Source organism: Phalacrocorax aristotelis, chromosome 1 (assembly GCF_949628215.1).
Source record: "Phalacrocorax aristotelis chromosome 1, bGulAri2.1, whole genome shotgun sequence".
NCBI classification, from domain to species: Eukaryota; Metazoa; Chordata; class Aves; order Suliformes; family Phalacrocoracidae; genus Phalacrocorax; species Phalacrocorax aristotelis.
Genome location: NC_134276.1, coordinates 110,785,588 through 110,805,007, shown reverse-complemented (window position 1 = coordinate 110,805,007; position 19,420 = coordinate 110,785,588). Strand labels below are relative to the sequence as shown.

Here is a 19,420-nt window from a genome sequence, read left to right as displayed (position 1 = left end):
AAAATAACATACTATTCCCATTTTGCAAATGAAGCCTGAGGCAGACAAGTTAAGTGATTTGTCTAATATCACACAAGAGGTCTGCAGAAGTGCAGGGAATTGAATCTGTATTATCTACATCCTTAATCACTGGATCATGATCCACAGAGTTAAGTAAGCTATGCTGCTATGAAGAACTAGAATAAGGATTTATTTGTCATTATAGTTCAGTGAAATGCTAACAAATTGTGTTAAAACTTATTTACTTTGCAGCTGATCATTGACTGCAAGTAATCCTCAGTTTTTGACCCCGTGGTTATGTATAATAACACTGCTACAAGCAAAGTTTTGGGAGTTTGACTTCAAGGCTTGCAGACTGAAAAAACTGAATAATATCCTGCCTATCTTAAAATGGCCACCAGAATGAACTGATTTTGCCCTTTTCCACCTGTACATATCTTGCTGTAGGATGTGAGCTGTCATCTGCATTTATCTGAGAAAAAGAACTGTCTTGTGAGCTAGCATGGCAGCTAACACACTAGTCCCCTGTTGTAACTGATGCCACACGTATTGCTGTATTGCCATGCTGATTAATTTTTAGGGAAGTTATGTGAAGCAAGGATGATCTGTGAGGAAGGAAATCTAGGTATTAAAACACCTACACCATCCAGAACTAAATATAGGAACCCTCAAAATATCTGCAAAAGTTTCTGTTTCATGATCTTAAACTATCTGAACTCTTGATTTTCCCATTTGTCACGCACTGTCGTCATTTCTTGTGGTATGCTATCAAACGTAAGGTGTAAGTAGAAGTGAACGAGAAGTTTCGTGTCATTTAACCTAATGAATTTGGTCCTTTCATGAAAAATATTGAGCCAGATTTCTTCAAATGGATTGGAGTGTAAGCAATTCCAGCAAGAATTATGTTACGTTCAAGTTTCCAATTTGCTTTGCTTTTGTATTAGGGAAGGAGGACTTCTTCAATCAATTAAATGTCTACAGAAAGTCAGTCCAGAAATTTAATTACCATAGGTGAATTCTCTTCAAAATAAAAGAGAACACTCAGATACAAATAATTGTCCGGTTCTTTCTGAAAAGCCCTGGTTTTTGATTTCTAATGATCTGTTCATATACCTGAAAGTATTTAAATAGCAGAACTAGAGTTATGTCCACTGTGTGCCCATTGTTTCACTTCCAAACATATTTTTCAGGCCCTATTCTTGTTCATTTTACCCACAATTATTTTTTTCAAAGCTGGATGAAAACCCAGTATTCAAATAAAATTTTCAGTTTCTAAAAACAAGTTTGAAATTATGCAAGACATACCCTGCTTTTGGAGAATGTCACAACAGAAGTACTTTTACTGGACTTTGAAACGCACTCATTATAATAATGCTGCAGCCCTGGCAATCTTAATGCCTTTTTGGCACTAAAAATCCTCACTCTTCCATTTATGCCATTGCTAAGCACTGATATCATGTGACTTTCCCCACATTTCTGTGTGAGAGAGGTGAAAACACAACTAATTTCTTCTGATTTATGAAAGGCTTATTTCACAAATACGCTTTACAGGAACACTTAAAGCATGCAAAAATGGCTTACCAAAGAGAATAACTAGCTCAATCTACACTCACAAAACAAGCAAGCAAACAACCAGCTCCTGAGCCAGCTCAGAAATTCGAGAAGATTAATGTCCTCCAAAAGAAAAGACATTTGAATTAGCTAGGGAAGAAGACAAGGAATACCAGACGTTGTATGCACTGCTACCTACCACCTATGTATCCTTGTAACTTAAGGTCAGTAAGGAGCCTTGAGTCATCTTAGGTTGTGGCTTCCTTACCAAAGCCTTAGCCTCAAAATACTTACCAAAATAATAATGTGGGTAGCACTTTAATTTCAACTTCATCAGGGACACTGAAGAAATCTGAAACCAAGCTTGCTTTTTCTCCTGAATAAAGATGAGCACACATAAAAGGTATACTGAGCTAATGCAAGCACAGTGAAGGTTAAATATTTTGACTACAAATGGGAAGCTTGTCACCAATGCAACGAGCACAAGATCAGGCCAAAGTTTAGGTTTCAAAAGTGGATCTATGCAGAAGTAAAACTGCACTACTTTGTGTTAGGAGATAAATTGTACTTCAAAAGTTGCAGTCTTGGATAGGCAGGTCCCAAGGCACCTAATGGCTTCATTGGTCAAAATGTTCCTGCCAACACCAGGAGCTAATGCATTAGCACAACAAGGATCAAAACACAGCTGTATTAGTGGATTCATTCAGCAGGACCACTTCTCAAGCAGAGTAATGTGTAATTTTTGTTTTTTGCTTTGAATGGTATATGGGAAGAAAGTATAGCTTTTATATTTTTTTTAATACAAAAAAAACCAAGAAGAAAAATCAAGAAGAAAAAATGTCAGTTATAAAATACTGGACCGACAGCAGATCCACAGGAGGATAATATTATCACAGCGTAGGTATATAAAGCAGCAGAAAGGCAATACAATCTATTTCTTTCAGTACGCAAAAGTGCATCATTTTGGCAATTCTAAATGGTGCTAACAGGAAGTCATCCTTTCATCAGACAGTTTGTTATCAACAGCTGCACTTAGTTTAATTATGTTTTGACTCTTAATCATGTTTCATGAAGTAGGTAGTATTCTTTTTTTCTATTAAGAATTCATATGCCATTTACAAAGAAGAAGTATATGAAATACACAATTTTCCCTGCACTTTCAACAATTATATCCCCCTTCATACTACATTCATGACAGAGATCCAAAATAACCTTTTATTTCTCTCTCTAGCTGTAGCTCTGCAGTACCTAACAGCTATGTCACAAGCAAACCCGTGAAATCTGCAGAGGTGATTTGAAATGTTCTTCTGTAGTTATCTGTAACCATATTAAAGATGTTGTGGTATTTTAAAATATCTTTTACTACAAATAAATTCAGTTAATTATCATTCTGCCTTATATATACTAGCAAGTACTAGCTATCCAACTTTACAGAACAGTCTAGCAATGTTTGGAGGGAAAAGTTTGGAATTGTTAAGTCTTTTAGTAGAGTTAGGTATACGTGCCTCTAAGATTAATGGAAAATGTGACACAATTCCCTATATAGCTATAAAAATTCCAGTAAGGTGTTAAAAATATAAAATAGGACAAGAGTTACCATAGTGAAAAGCAGCATCATCAGATTTTTCATATCCTTTAAAACCTGTTTTGAGACTGCATGGTCGAAGTCACCACAGATGAAGACACTAAATTTCTAAATTTTTCACATTACTGTGCAGGAGGCAGCAAAAACCACTGTAGGATGCAGAATGGCAGTGGCATATATTTGTTATCAGCACAGTGCAATGGTGCAGCTATAGCAAGGCTGGATGCCCTCCCAGGCTCTTCTCTTCCAAGCACAAAGCTTGAGAGATGAAGCCTTGTGCTTTAAGAGGTGATTTTCTCTCACTTTTTGTATTTAACTGAAGCAAGCCATACAATATTTATCAACTTCCTGTTGTAATAGTTTCTTAAATAAAGCTCCCTGTGACAGAAGACAAAGTAAGACTCTACAGACACTGAAGCATCAGGAAAATAACTGCTCTTAAGTTCACCAGCATTTGCATCTTTTTGGCCGAGTCAATATTTTGCTTGGTATTTCCAGGAAAAGTAAACACTGAAAATTAAGTCCTGGATCTTGACTCTCCCCCTGTTTTAAAATCAAAGTAATTCAAATTTCACAAGCATTTGAATCCATCAAACATGTATAAATATATCTCAATCCCCACCCCCTCAAAAGGCTTAAAATTAAAAATAAGCTTTCACAAGGTTCTGGGGCAGGGTTTGAACTGGAAATAGTGAGTGCCTTTAAATTTAACCATGTGCTAGATTTAGCTGTTCCTTTTTGTCTGTCAGTTCATGTGTCTTCAAAGACTGCAGACTGGGGAGCATGGTGGGGTTTCTAGCTATCTCTTTACCCTGCAACAGAGGTGCTAAGCACACAGGGTGAAGGGCTGAGCTGATGGACTGATGAGGAGAGCAGGGTAACAGGTGAAATTAGCTAGAAGGTTATAAAAAGCAACAGGAAACCTATCAGGGTGCTTGTAAATGAAGATATGATACGACGAAAGAGAAGAAGCAGCTGGGGACAGTTTCATATCTTAGAAAACAAATCCTGTTTTCATGTCTCAGCCACAGCTTAGCACCTGAATGCCCATCATCATGATCTTGACTGCTTTGTTTACTGCCACCCTTTCGGCTGCTCTTCATCTCTTCCCTGGGCAAAGGCTCTGGGCCTCAGCTTGGGCACAGCTGAGCAGGGCTTCCTAACACCAGTAGAAAATAGATTTATACTTGGTCAGGATCTGGCTTCCTACTTTGTCGCTGAAGTAGGAACGAGTAAGAATTACAGCTTTTGAAAGGATCACTTATTACTGACACTGAAACAGCTAGTGACCAGAGCAGTTGAAAATTGGTGTCTCAAAAAAGCAATCTGGGGATTTCCAGGCATTCTTTTTAGTGCTGTATTTGTGCCAAATGAGGGTTCAAAATGTAATTGAGAAAGCTCTTCTAAGGCCTGTTCAGGTGTCTCTCAACAGAAAAACATTAGCTAAAGAAAGAAAATAATGCAGAAAACAGTCAAATTGCTTAAGAAAATTGAGCAACCAGAAAGCCTATTAAAGCCCACAGCATTCTAGTGCACAGGAGGAACTGTTGGCTGAAGTGAAGTAGAAATCTTCCCGTAGCCATTCCCTGGGCTGTGCAAATGGTCTAATGCAGCTTTCGGCTTCAAAGCACATTTGGCTAGAGAAGAACACTCTCTGTCCTGTTTGTTTGTTACTAGCTGCCCATACTCTTCCTCCCTGCTCTGCTAACTTAGAGAACAATGATCAATCCCTGGTATCACAAGAGGTTCAATAACCTCTAGGCAATATACAGCACTTCTTTGAGAACCAAGGTGATCAGGTGCAGCAGAGGCAGTACAGAGTGCAAGGTAAGAGCAATCATAGCAAGCAAGCATGTAAGGGTGTTATGGGGCAATGAGGAACCACAACCTATTAAGTAGAATATGTCAGGAAAAGATAGGACAAGAAAATTTCCAAAAATATAGCTTAGAAGAAGAGTGTTACTTCAACAAACAAATGAGTGTCAAACTAGATATATCTACTAAGGGTCAAAGGGAGGTGCTGGGAAATCGCTTGTCTGGCAAGAAAGCAAGTCACACCAGGAGGAAAGCAGAAAGCCACAAGGTAACGGAAATGGCAGAGAACCATGGACGTAACAGCAGGGCTAACATAACAACAAAAAGACTGTAAGACATTCCTGAGAGAACCATGGAGAGAACAAACACAAGCATTGGCATAGTGTCACCCGCAGTTTTCCCAGACTGTTCATTCCACCACAATGTAGTGCATTTATATTGGTTAGAAACCAATCTTTTGAAGCTTTCTACTCTCTCTTTACCCTGAAAATGGGAAAGAAAAGATATATTGCTCTGCAGCACCCTTAGATTTTCTTTCTCCTCACCAGTATCCCAGGTCTTCTCTAGTCTTGGGAAATGACCTTCGTCTTTTCCTTCTCACTGATATACCAAACATGGGTTGCAACAAATAAATACTCTTATGGTATCGATGACTAAATCCTTCTTCTGTTAAACATAACTGTACTTTTAGATACTGCAAGAAGAGAAACCCACTTCCAGTAGCTCTCTCCTAATTTGTCTCCAACAGGAGATGTCTCCTCTCCCTTTCCTGTAAAGGATGTCTGTGTCATCCTATAAACACAGCTTCCATATTGCACAGTTACTGGGAGAGTGGATGGGTCAGCCAGTGAAGTAGCATGTTGAAGTATTGAAGAAGAGAAGAAAGTGACTCATCAGCTTTTCTCTCTCTGTCTCAGGCTGTCCCCAAGACAATCAGGGAACCCTTTCGTGAAGAGGACCCCTCAGCTGTGATCCTATTGTGTTCTCCACTCTGTGCCTGTTTCAGGGCCAGTCAAGCCCATCAAGCTCCTGTACTTTCCAAGCTTCTTACTCTAGATTTTCCATGCCTTAGGTGAGGTTACAAAAATCTTATGCAATTGTACAGATTGAGAAAAGGCAACAGAAGGCTGAAATGGCTTGTATAAAAGTCATATGGACATGGCACTTCTAAGCATACTACTTTGTTAAGGTAGTGAAGACCTTAGCATAAGAATATCACAAGGGCAGCTTCTAGTAACCACAGTTTAAAAAAAAAAAAAAAAAAAAAAGGAAAAAAAGTCTGTGTCAGACAGCTGAACTGTTTTCTGCAGGGCTAACCTTGAGGAATAAAAAGAAGTAAAAAAAACTAATAAACTTTCACATTAAGGTCAAGTGGTTGTTAAAGTGGTGTCTGGACAATCTTTTCTTCCATCCTCTGCCTGACTTTCAGCTGATTCATAACATTACAAACACTGGCGTGGATCACTCATTTCTCTCCCCAATATACTTTGTCGTAATACAAAAATATGCAGCATAGTATTTTTTTTATCCAGGCTTATTTTTTCTTTTTTTTTGCTGAAGTATGCAGTATTTTCTTAAATATATTCTTCCACTTTCTAAGGAAGAACAAATTACATCTTTTAGAAAGTATATCAATAACAATAATTTCACATGGCAATCTTGACACAGCAAAAAAAGCAATGCTCTACATTGCCTCTAGCAAAATTTTGACCAACCACTAATTATGTTGTAAACAGTTGAACAATGCAAAAAAAAAGACGACTTATGTCTAAGCTAACTTCGCACAAAGTTGCTAACAGTGGCACCGTGGCTATAAAGTGGTAACATAGTTCTCTATTTAACTAAAGGATGGAGATACAGACTTCTAAAATGTTTTCATAATACATGAAGGTGGGCAGGATGGGTGAGGTTTGAATTGTCGCCAATGTCCCTGTGCCAGAGGCATTCAGCTAACACAGGTGTTCATCATGTGCTTAACTGGGGGAGGCTGAAGTAAGAGTAGCTGGAGGAGTTTGGTGAGTCTGTTGTAGCTGAAGATGGATGTGGCTTTTGTAGCCTGTTCTCACAGTTCTTGTTTAGGTGGCCAACCTGGATGATCTCTGTCAGCCTTTTTAGTATTTTAGGTGGAACAAACAATGGCAATATGAGGCACCATAAGGGAGGCCATGTAAGAAAGGAAGAGGAAGAAAGGAGTCAGGGGAAAAGACTGAAGGAAAGGAATTAGGATCACTCATATTTTGTCTCTCTAAACAGTGATCTATTATGAAGGGATCCAGGTCTTTTTTCTTGTGATTACGGGAGAGCACTACCTAATTTTCTCTCTGCAATTCAAGCTTTAATTAAGGCTAGGCTCAATCAGCTTTGCGTTTATTGCTGAGTTGAGTCTGGATAATATGTGTCCAATCGCAAACCAGATCAGCCAGTTTGCTGATGGAATAGCAGAGTCTTGGATCTTAGTCTTGCATCTACCAGTTTTACCTGTTTGCCTCAATTCACAATGTACCGTCTTGCATTTCAGTACTGCATATCAGGCTATGTCCTCCACATCATGCTGCAGCACAGACAGTAGAGTAGTAGCCAAACCAAGATCAGCCAAGAAAATTAAATGATACTTTACTCTTGGTTTACTCTAATAAGTAAATCAACATCAGAAAGAACGTCTGCGTCTTCCCCAATGTCTGATCCCCTCATAGCAAAACCACCAGTGTTGGCTTGTTTGATTCTTAAAAAGCAAAACAGAAAATCCAGTCTGTGTAATCTTCGATTAGGCCTGTTGGTAGAATGCATATGCAAAGAATGAGCTATCTTGCTATTGCCTGTAATTTAAATCTAAAGACACTAAGCCCACAGAGATACATTAAAGTCAGGGAGCCCATCAGGAAAGCAGATGGCAAAATAAACAATAATGCAGGGAAAAAAAGCACTAAACCTCTTCCTGGCACTTAATAGTAACACGGGTAGGACAAATCTCACCAGGGTAGAGAATGTTAACAGCCTGTTTATGACAAAATTAAATGAAATTATTTAAATTGACACACTTTCATACATCTGACCGACATATCTATTATTACTATTTTGCCCTGGGACTTCAGCATTAGCTTGGGATGCTGAAAGTTGCTTTCACTAGAAGTAGGCATATGATGGAGGCCAGCATCCCTGACACAATTTGGTTTCTATGGAGTCCTATTTACTGGCAGACAGGAGGACTCACCCGACAGAGCACAGTCTTTGTTCACAGCTCCCAGCCTATTTCTGCCAACGCTCTGCCCTGAAGGTCTGTCTCCAGGGCCTCTCCCTGGGAGTTTGCAGTGCTGAGGCTGTCCAGGGTTTCATGGCTGCACCTTTCTCAGCCTTTATTTAGGGGTAGTTTGCGTTCTCTCTCTTCTAATTACAGTTCCATCAATCAAAGCTTTAGCCTTTCTGTTTTCTATGTCAAGTCCCAGGAAAATCTTCTGGGCTACATTCAGCTACATAAATCCCATGTTTCATGTACTGCCTGACAGCTACTGTGTCACTGAAAAGAAACTGAATGACTACCTCCATGTATTCAGAAATACGTTTGCCATACTGACCCACACGTCTATGTGTGTGTACCTTTCCTAAAGATATATGAGCACATGTTAGAGAAAATGCTGTTTTCAACAGGATACTCTCTGATCTAAGGTTATGGCTGCTCAGGTCTCCATTTGAACACTCAGCTGGCAGGTTTCAGCAGGTATCTTGCCTCCTGTGGTTTACATACAGGTTCCTAGGGGTTGGCCTTATTGCACAGTGAGAAAGCTCTGTCCCTGGAGCAATGTAGAGGGAACGGGCATAAAGGGAAAAGAGGCTGCTCTGCTTCTTCCCTGATATATTTCAGTCAACTGGCCACCCTCCATGTGCTTACCACTATGTGGAGTGCCAGAAGACCTGCTGTGCTCAGTGAGGGGAGGGGAAAAAAGCCTCACTGCAGTGCCGATACGTTGTATATCTCTCCAATGAAAGTTTTTCTTGTTTCTGCTTTTCTAGTTTTAAATAGCAATTTTTTAAAAACCAGCAATTAAAATAGAAAAGCCTCCTCCAGACAGCTATTCAGAGGATAATTTCAGACCAAGATTAAACTCTGCTCCTTTGTATTCGGCTCTAAAAACTTCTTGCTGTCACAAAGGTAATTGTAAAAATAGGCTCCAACAGCTGAGCCGGTCCAAGAAGGGAGAAACACCAATGCCTCTTCAGCCTCTGATACTTATCTAAATAACTCTAGTGTCCTTTACTAGTATTGTAGTGACCTTTAGGGGCCTGGTCCAAGCCCACTGGTTTCATTGGCCCTTACTGACTTACCCCAGACTCACAGAAAGTTTTCTAAGCCTGGAAGGATGAGTATTTAATGTACAGATGAAAAAAACTCAGTGTCTCTGATGGGAAACAGAATAGCCTAAAGCCTTCCATCTGAACACTGCTGATGTCTGCATGGTTAAAAATGAAGCACCTAGGGCAATACGAAGCCCTGGTGTTAGCCTGAACAAAGCATTCACCTGAAATCTAAATTTTGTTTACTGCACTTTATAACCACATGGAAGATGACAGCATCTCTTTAATGCTGAATCAGAGGAAAAAGTTTCTACTTTTTATGCATATCAGCACAAAAGAAACCACTTCCACTTACCCAGGAGTACTGTAGATCCATATCAGCTAGGGAATATGCGAGATGTGGATGATGAGAAGAGCAAGTACAGTTTTCCCATTCTTCTATTTTTGAAATCAAGAAGTCACAAGGACAGAGCTGGTTATCAGGAAATGGCTTCCAGTCACTCCACAAGTGAAATTCGGTTTCTGAGCGGATTGAAATAGTTCCTAAGTTATTAAGTCTGGAAGTATATGAGTGGCCCAGAGATGCAGAAATAAAATCTTCCCTAGTCTCAGTCTCTTCTTTTCTCCTCACATTGTCTTTCCAGGTCTTCTTTTCCTGAGGTTTGGTCAGTTTCATGCAAGAAGTTAGTGCTGCTTCATCCTCTTCAGAGAGATAAGCATCTTCTAATGTATCTTTAAAAATGCAAATACTCTTGTTATAATATGTTGCAATTCATAGACAAAATAGCATGCTTATTTTCTTAAATGCTGTCTGTTGTGTTCTATATAATGAAAAAGCCATGGACTCCATAAAAAGCAAATAATAATGGTAATTAGGGAAATGGAAAGGATTTTGTACAGGCTCAGACATCTGAGCCAAAAGCAAGATTTATTCTCCATTTGGTAAATTTGTCTTGTTCCCTCAAAAGCCTGGCAAATTGTACTGGTTCTGCAATAAACATGAAAATTTTCTAATTAAACATCATATTGCTGCATAGTTGCAGGGAGCATGAGTTTAGCTTAAATATTGAAAATGTTTGGAAAACTTTTCTGGATAATTCCTCTCCCACCCCTTTCCAGTATGTTGTAGTTGCAAAATAGTTGCTGAAATCTGAATTTCCTCATGTGTTTCAGCCCAGGCAATGATTTGGCTGGAGCAGTAGCTCATCACATAGATAGTTTAAAATAATGTTGCTAGCATTGGTTTAAAAATAATCGTATACATAAATGCATTGTACACCAAATGCATGTACTGTTAAATTAATGTTGGCAAAACAAGTTCACAGGAAGAACTGCTTCAGTGTCAGATCAGTGATCTATAGGAGACTTGAGAAAATAACCTGAGCTCAGCATCAGTTTAGAATTCCTGTATTTTATGGCCCTAGGCAATCAGATATGATGAGAGGCCGACTTGCTTATCATACTGCAGACCTTCTTGTGCGCAGTCCCAGAAGCTACTGACTTATGGATTAATGCTGAAAATTATCTTTGCGCTTGTGAGTTTTGTTTCCGATCAGAAAGGATCTGAAACATGATACAGAACTAGGAACTACTCTAAAAAGAAATTGTCCCCAGCACAGAGGCCCCACTGTTATACAATTCTATTTAGCTAAAATCCCCACTTGCAAGATATACTCTTACAAAACTCATGCTAGTGTGACAGGAAACAGGTTTTCACACTATGAGGAAGTCAGCACTAAAGTGGTATCACAGTAACATCTCAGTTGGGGGTTGAAAATTGTGGGTGGTGAATGACAGACCAGGACAGGATTGTTTACAGTTATGGTCAATACAGTGCCATTTCCCAAATGTTGGAAAGAATGCTGATATGATGCTTTGCTTACTGAGGGGGAGCAAAACATGTTTGACATCATCCAAGCTTTGCGTATTTGTTTTTTTGGTTCGGACCAATTTCTGCAATCGTTTTAATGTTCCCATGGACTCTGCTTTATCATCTGGTCCTGTACCCTGGCAAAAAAAAAAAAAAAAGGTAAAAGTATTCAAACCCTACAAATAAAAATTAAGGGTAACATGGTGCTTATTTTGAGAATGACAAAGTCTCAGATTCAAAGAATTAATCATCTACACAATGCTTTAAAAGTTACGCACTCCCTTGCTTGGGATCAATAGATACAAAAAAAGGAAAAAGGCAAGTCACAAGAGGCATCAAAACTAGACCAGCGTTCATATTGCTCTTTACATATTACTTTTCTTTAATACCCCAGTATTACTTAATACTGAATTCCAGATTAGTTCCAGAAAACATTTTAATATATGCATCCACTATATTATCCAGAAGCATTTCAGGTATGCACAGAAATCCCAGATGTGGCAAGCTACTGCATTTAAGTGTGTATGGGAGAGTGTTCTGAAATACTAATGTCTTCCTTTATTCAAGGCCTTATTTCCTTTCCTAGATAAATGACAATAACTTAAATGATAATTCAGATATGTTATTGTACATTCCAACAACATCCTACTGGAGAAACTCAAGGTTTGGGTACTACAGGCTCTTAGAGCAGGAACTTTGTGATCATGCAGCTGTCTCACACGATTTCACTTATGTTAAACCATCTGCTATCTTGTAAATCAGTCCAGAAACACTTGAGTTCACTTTCAGTCTGACTCTGAACTTCTCTGCGAGCTTCAGAAAGAATTTTTGTACTTTGACAGCAAATAACCTCTCCTCCACAGACATATGCTGTGTTTCACATAGGATATCTGCTTTTCATTAGAAACAAAAAAAAAACGTAAATAAATTAGAAATTAGTAAAACCATAATTCACTGATGGCTAATTTTTGAACAATACTGTCTGGCTTCTATGGATGTTCACCTGTTCAAACCAACAACAAATATAACCTATTGTGGCAATGCATCTTCGGTCATATTATGAGTGACTAAGTGCTAGTACTGATGTTATCAGAATGTAGAAATGCAGAGACCTTTATTGCAGTCTCCCCAACAATTAGGTCACACATCATAGATCCTTTCTGCTTCCTCATATGCATAATCCTTTGAGACAAAGCCATCAGGGAGTTTGCTAGCACAGTCTAATGTATAGTGGGCAGGCTGCTTAGGGATGGGTCTCAAGAGATTCTGAACTCCTAAGCTTTCATTTGGGTTAAAGGCTTTTTGCCTTAAGTCTTAGCATGAAGCACGTCTGAAGCCCCAGTATTCACGTATTACAAGCTACATCCACCCTCTGCAGCAATGATAAAGGAGAAGGTGTATGCTATTTTCGGATTTTAAAAAAACACCACCATTCACTTGACAGATAACTGCTTATATAAAGATGGCTATGCTTCAGGTGCCAAAGGTTCAGGTATTTTTATATGAAGTCAAGGGGTTCTGTAGGCAGAAATAGTCCAAAACTTCTATGCCCAGGCAAAGGACATTTTTATGTGCATTTAGTTAGTTTTGTGTCACTAGACAATTGTGTTGAAATTATAATAAGTCAAAGCAGAGATTTACTGAAAGCTAAGTGAGAATAGGTGAGATGTTCCCCTGTATATTCAGATGTTTGATTTCAGACCTCGAAAGGTCTGTACCAAATGATTTGCATCACCAGTTCATCTTGGTCCAGCTATAAATTGGCGTGGGGATTTAATAACCTACAGAATCTGGTTTATCCTCCTCATGTAAGACCAATGGACTAACAGAATATTGCAAACTGTCTTGACCCAAGCATGACCTAGGGAAATAAACGTATGCCTATCTGTAAAATTATACATAAAAAAATCTTAAAGCATTTTATTCTTTCAGGCACTGCTGTGATGAAATGTTCTTAGCTATGTAAACCCTTAGTAGTAGTAGTAGTCGTCTATCTCTAGATACACCTTTAATGGCTTCCTTCACGGCTTATATAAGTTAGTATGATTCCATTAATGCTGAACAAGCTACCCCGACTTCTTTCCTTAAGGGTAGGACCTTAACAGTCCTCCTCTTGCTAAACACAGTGAGTAATACAGAAGTTCCCATGGCGGACAGCACATGGGTTTAGACTCTCTTCTTCTCAGCAGCATGTTACATTTCTTGAAGACTGCAGGCTCTCTGGGAACTGGGACTCAATCAGAGGAACATAGCAGGAAGCCGGAGTTGAATGAAAACACCTTTTCATGTCTCCAGTGTCTTTTGTAAGTTATTAGCATGTTAGTTTCGATTAGGGGCATATATTTGAAGTGAATTTTAAAGATATTCCTGGAAGCTGTGTTTTCATGTTAAAGTGCCACAAACTGAACTTGTAGCAGATGAAATTAAGATGAAAGATGCTTTCCAGAAGTTCAGCTGATGAACTCCAGCTACTACTGGATGTCTAACAGAGCAGATCTGAACACAGGCAGATCCCCCATAAAGTATATAGTGTGGACATCAGCTCATCAGCACCAACTGCTCTGCTGTGCTGTGCTGATACTCACTTATTACTCTGTGCTAGTTACTAATATAGGCAAAACCCAGGTGCTTTCATTTTCTGTAATTTGAAAAATTAATTATTTTATTTTGTAGACTATAAAACCTAGTGGTTTTGAGTTTAAAACCCTTTAGGTCTTCTTGAGCATCTTCACTATAGAGGAAGGTCTCAGCAGATCCACCTTAAAGCTCTAGTTAGCTTAGAGCCCTTTTACAGCTTGTATCTGAGTATTCATCATCCAGTGTGTGCCAAATCCAGCATGCTCAGATTAATTATGTTCTGATTTGTATTTCAAGCCCCCTCTTCCCTCTTCCAAATTCAAGATAGTAGAACTACAGCTTTAGCTTAGCTAAAGAGAGAAACCGAGGTGTAATTTTTCAGTCTCTCCTTGTGAGATATCTTTGCAAAATAAATCACAGTGGCTTTAAAATGCTAATATTGCTCTAATGTAAGATCTCTTGTAGTAATAATCATTTGTTCACTTATAAGTAATGGCACAAAAGTAACATGATGACTTTGAGTTATGATCTGGGATTTCCATCATGGAGACATCAAGATAAACGGAAGATAATCTATTCAGATAATTTTATTAATGGCAAAATCTAATCCTCTTTACCTTAAAAGCACTCATTTGGTAGAGCCTATTGTTCGTGAAATGTCATAACTGCTTAAATAATAAATACAGTAACCCCCTTTTATGGAGAAAAAAAGCTCATGCAGTATCAGTCAGTGATGGAACAGCTTTAAAATTTACAGTATTTTATTTTGGTTTACCTAAGCATTCAAATCCAGAAGTTTAGCTGGCTATCCAAACAAAGGTAAAACATTCTTTGATGTAGAAACCAGACAATCAGGTGAACTGACCATCCTGGTCTCACAGTTTTGGTGTATTGTCCTGGCAACCCTCAGCCACAGCTTAGTGACAGCATGGATAAAAGCGAGAAAAAAAAAAGGTTAAATATTGTGCTCTGGTTTCAGGCAATTTTCTTATTGCTGGTACCTCTAGCTGCAGCTGTCCAGGATATGAGAGCAGGAAGTGCAGTGACAGAATGTGCAGCACTCCTGGTTGGACCAGTAACGTGCACTAATTTGGAGCATGATACTTTCCAGTACCTTCCTTCTCTGTGGAAGGGGATGTTCCGAAAGGAGATATGGGGGAATATTAAAGACCAGTGCACAGAGCTGTAAGTTTCCACTCATAAAAAGCTGTTAACTTAAAACACATTTAAAGACGTTTAAATGTTTCCCCCCCTCCATGTTCTAGGGTCAGAATGTTTGCTTACTTGAATATTGTAGCTGTGCTTGTGTTTTGCCCAAGCTATAAACAAAACTATCTATAAGGAAAGAGTTCCCTCGTAAACAAGAATATTCTTTACTTCCCTGCTTAACAGGTTTTAGTCATGCAAAATCATGTCACACCACAAATAAAAATGAATTGTGTAAAAAAATAAGTCACAGGCTGCCCTTTAGTTGCAAATAATTTGCACGAAGTGCGCATGAATACTTATGGACAAAAAAAATACATTTTAAAAATGCACTTATAAAAATATATTACAGGAAAAAAAAAGACCTAAATTGTGTCTGATAAACTGTTTCCAGTTTATCCTAAGATATTCTAAATACCTTAGAAACTTTTGCTCACTGAGGTGTTACAGAGATTAACCTGGTGACAGAAATACAGCAATTTGGAAGCTAAGTGTGAAACACTGTTGGTCAGATTCCAGCAATCTCAGTCCTGTTGAGCACTCTCTTTCCTGTGTGTAACTGCATTAATTTCAATAAAAGTACTTGCACAGCATGTCACTTCTCAGCATAAAGAGTTTAGTCATGGCGGAGTCTAATCTGTGATTTTTCCTCAGCTGCTTTGTCTTTTCCCAAAGAGCTGCAATGATTTAATCATGATTACTTATGCACTTAAATTCAGAGTACAAGGTAATATGAGAAGACAAAAAATTACTCTGTGTTTACTGTGTCAGTGGAGGTATCATTATTGTTCCATAGAAATTTTTGGGAAGTTTCAGTAATACCCTTGCTGCACATAGTGAATATTGAAATAATACATGATGATTAAGAACTTTCTGCTCTACTTATACAAAGAGTTAGCTTTGTAAAATATACTGAATTTGGATAAATTTTATGTTAAAAAATGTCAGTGAAGTCACGATCAACCAATATATAGAAAAGCACTGTACAAACTTCTTTCATGTGCTCCTGACCATACATATCTGACCTTTAAATATTCCTGTTATTTCAGTCTGGTACTCCAGCTACTCAGAAAAGACTGCAGAGTCAAACTTAAGCAGCCAGGATTATAGGCAGATTTTCTTCTGGGAATCACAGAACAATACTAAGATATTCTGTGAAGGATAAAGAAATATGATGATTAATAGCTGAGCAATGGTAAAGTATTCTATAAAAGATAGATATATCACGATTTGTAGCAAGGATATGGATAAAGATCTTTCAACTTTTGCGGAAGGAGCATGCAGTAAAGGAAACACTCTTAAAGCAGCATCTTCTTCCAGGCCGCTAGCTGCTGATGAAAAAAAAAAGAACAGTTTTCAAGGCAACTCACCGTTTCACTGTTACCAGCCACATCTAGATTGTGAACTCGTGGCGGAATCCACTGCTCATAGTTTATCACCTAGATGGTAAGAAAGGTAAAATAAAAAAAAAATCCAATATAAGTAAGATGAATAAACATAATTAGTATTGTGTCATTGAATACAGGCTGAGAGCTCAGCAGTTTTTCATCCAGTACTGTGTGCATATAAAAGCAATGGCTGACATACACTGGCTGACACCCATTGAAATCAGTTTGATACTGAGCTGTCTTAATTTTCTTAGTTATCTGGGACACAGTAACATCTTGGAGACATCACAGTGTATATGGTACAGCAGCAGAGCCATGCGTTATATCATGGGACGCTTGGGTCTCATCCTAGATTTGGCTTGCCTTTCTCAATGAGCAGAAAATCTACAGAAGACTCGGCAGCAACCCCCAGCCGAAAAGCCAGTGTCACTGATGCATTTCTAAAAAGATACTTGTTCAGTTCACCTCATTTTGCCTGGGATGTTGAGCCCCAAGAGTGTGAGTTTGAATTGGATTAATAATGCAGAGAAAATGGGTGGATCCTCACAACTAAGCAAAGACAAGCCTATATACACTTTCATCATCTGCCCATAATCCATTTCTTGGTCACAATGTCCTCGTGATAGGAACACCATGAGAATACACTCTCTGGGGCACTGATGCAGTCCCTAGTGGGTAAGCCTGACAGTGCTTATAGCTTATCAGTGAAACTAATGAACACTAGCCTTTTTTCTTCATGAATATGAATGACACTTTGAAGGCTGAATGCAACCTAAGAATTTACGTGAGAAATGAGGCATGAAACATTTTTGAAAATGTATTAGCCCAAAGACTGTATTACTTCATATTTTATGTCCTTCCCAATATGCTACAAAGGGTTTGAGTCATCAAGGGAGCCCTGCTAGACATGAACAAACAAGAACAAAGATATGAAAAATAAATGCAGAAAGTAAAGCTATTTTTTATGGTAAGGTACAATTATTAAAGTGGTGCTCATGCTGTGTTCCTCAACCTGTACTTCTGTTCCAAGCCCCTGTTTTCCAGCACTTACAGAATGAATGGAATGAAATGGAGAGGGATTAACATTTTTGTGAAGCACTCAGGGAAGCTTATTTGCCTTTTTCTTTTTTTTTTTTTTGTGAAAGAGGGAAAAAACCTACAATATCAATCTATTCTATTTACTCTTGCTTGTAAATTTGTCTTTTCCATGTCTCATAGAATCACAGATTCACACAGACCAGCTGAGGCAGGAAGGCACCTCCAGCGATTGTGTAGTCTGACTCCCTGCTCAGAGCAGGTCCGCCAGAGCAAGCTGCACGGGGCTGTGCCCTGAGTAGTTTTGATGATCTCCAATAATGGACTTTAAACAGCTTCTCTGGGAAGCCTCTTCCAGTGTTTGACCTTCTTTCACAGTAGAAAAGTGCTTTATTTATGACAAATGAAATTTCCTGTATTTCAGTTAGTGCCCATTGCCTCTTGTCCTGTCACTGGGCACCACTGAGAAAAGTCTGTCTCTGTCTTCTTTACTCCCCTCATCAGGTGTTTGTACACATGTATCAGATCCCCCCGAGCCTTCTTTGCTCCAAGTTGAGCAGTCCCAGCTCTCTCAGCCTCTCATTATATGACAGATGCTCCAGCCCCTTAATCATATTCATTGCCCTTCATTGAATTTATTCCAGTATTTTCCCTGTTTGTCTTGTACTGGAGAGACAATAACTGAACCCAGCACCCGTATGTTGGTGGGCCAGCTTGCCATTGCTGAGCAGAGGGGAAGGATGACCTCCCTTGACCTACTGGCAATACCCTGCCTAATAGCAGCCTAAGAGGATGTTGACTACCTTTGCTCCAAGGGCACATCGCTGGCTCATGGTCAACTTGGTGCCCATCAGGACCCCCAGGACCTTTTCTGCAAAGCTGGTTTCCAGCCAATTGGTCCCCAGCCTGTACTGACAGAAGAGGTTATTCCTGCCCAGGTTCAGGACTTTGCACTTCCCTTTATTGAACTTCATGATATTCCTGTTTGCCCATTTCTCCAGTCTGTTGAAGGTCTTTTGATGGGCAAGCACAACTCTCTGGTGCATCAGCCACTCCTCCCAGTTTTGCACTGACTGCAAATTTGTCAAAGGTGCACTCTGTCCCATCATCTAGGTGATTAATGAAGATGATAAACAGTACTGGACCCAGGATATTCCCTTGGGGTAGACCACTAGGATTCCAGAGGGACTTTGAGCCATTAATGACATTCCTTTGGGCCCAGCAGTTCAACCTGTTTTTAGTCCATCTCACTGTCCACTCTTCTAGTCCTTATTTCATTAGTTTGTCCATGAGGATGTTATGGGTGACAGTGTTGAAAGGCTTAGTAATGTCAGATAAACATCTGCCGCTTTCCCCTCTTCCACCAAACTAGTCATTTCACTGCAGAAGGCTTTCAGGCTGTTCAGACATTATTTCCATTTCATAAACTCATGATGACTACCCCCAATCACCTTCTTGTCCTTCATATGTTTGGGAATAGTTTCCAGGAGGATTTGCTCCATCACATTCTGAGGGATTGAGGTAAGACTGACTGGCCTGTAGTTCCCTGGATCTCTGTGGCCCTCTTGAAGATAGAAGTGGCATCTGTGGTGGCTTACACTCCAGTTGTGTGAGCTATCCCACCACATTTTTGTGATCCTAGTGAGACCACAACCTTGCAACTGCATGCAAACCTCTAATTCCTCCTGTTTGATCCCTATGCTGTGTGCATCAGCATACAGCCACTTCATAAAGGCACTCACTTGTGCTAATTTTGCAGAAAAAGTGTGAGAGCTTCCCCCATAATGCTGTTCTCTCAGCATTTCATTATTTGTGTGCATAATGCCATACAACAAATGAAAACAGACATAATCAGACTATTTTGGAAGTTTAAAAGGGCATCATACCAATGTTTTCTTCATGATAATGGAGGCCAGAGGTAATAAGACTAAAACTAAAATAATGTCATAAAAATTGAAGTTTTTAAAAGGCAAGCTGTAAAAGCCAAGTTCAATCGGTCTTAAATTGGTACAAAACTTGGAGGTATCCAAGTCTCTACAGCTTGTTAGTCATGTGCCCCAAAAAGCATCTTCAAAAAATTAGAGAAGTCAAAAATAGAACTTT

At 39.1% G+C, this 19,420-nt stretch overlaps 1 protein-coding gene across 1 annotated transcript in view; it reads right to left on the bottom strand.

Annotated features, from left to right (window-relative positions):
* Positions 1–19,420, bottom strand: part of SAMSN1 (SAM domain, SH3 domain and nuclear localization signals 1) — a 277,097-nt gene that overhangs the window by 43,252 nt on the left and 214,425 nt on the right. The window contains exons 9-11 of the mRNA XM_075101871.1: positions 16,265–16,333; positions 11,125–11,248; positions 9,597–9,973 (exon numbers count right to left, since the gene is read on the bottom strand). Coding sequence (XP_074957972.1) covers positions 9,597–9,973; positions 11,125–11,248; positions 16,265–16,333 — 570 coding nt within the window. The remainder of the gene's footprint in view (positions 1–9,596; positions 9,974–11,124; positions 11,249–16,264; positions 16,334–19,420) is intronic.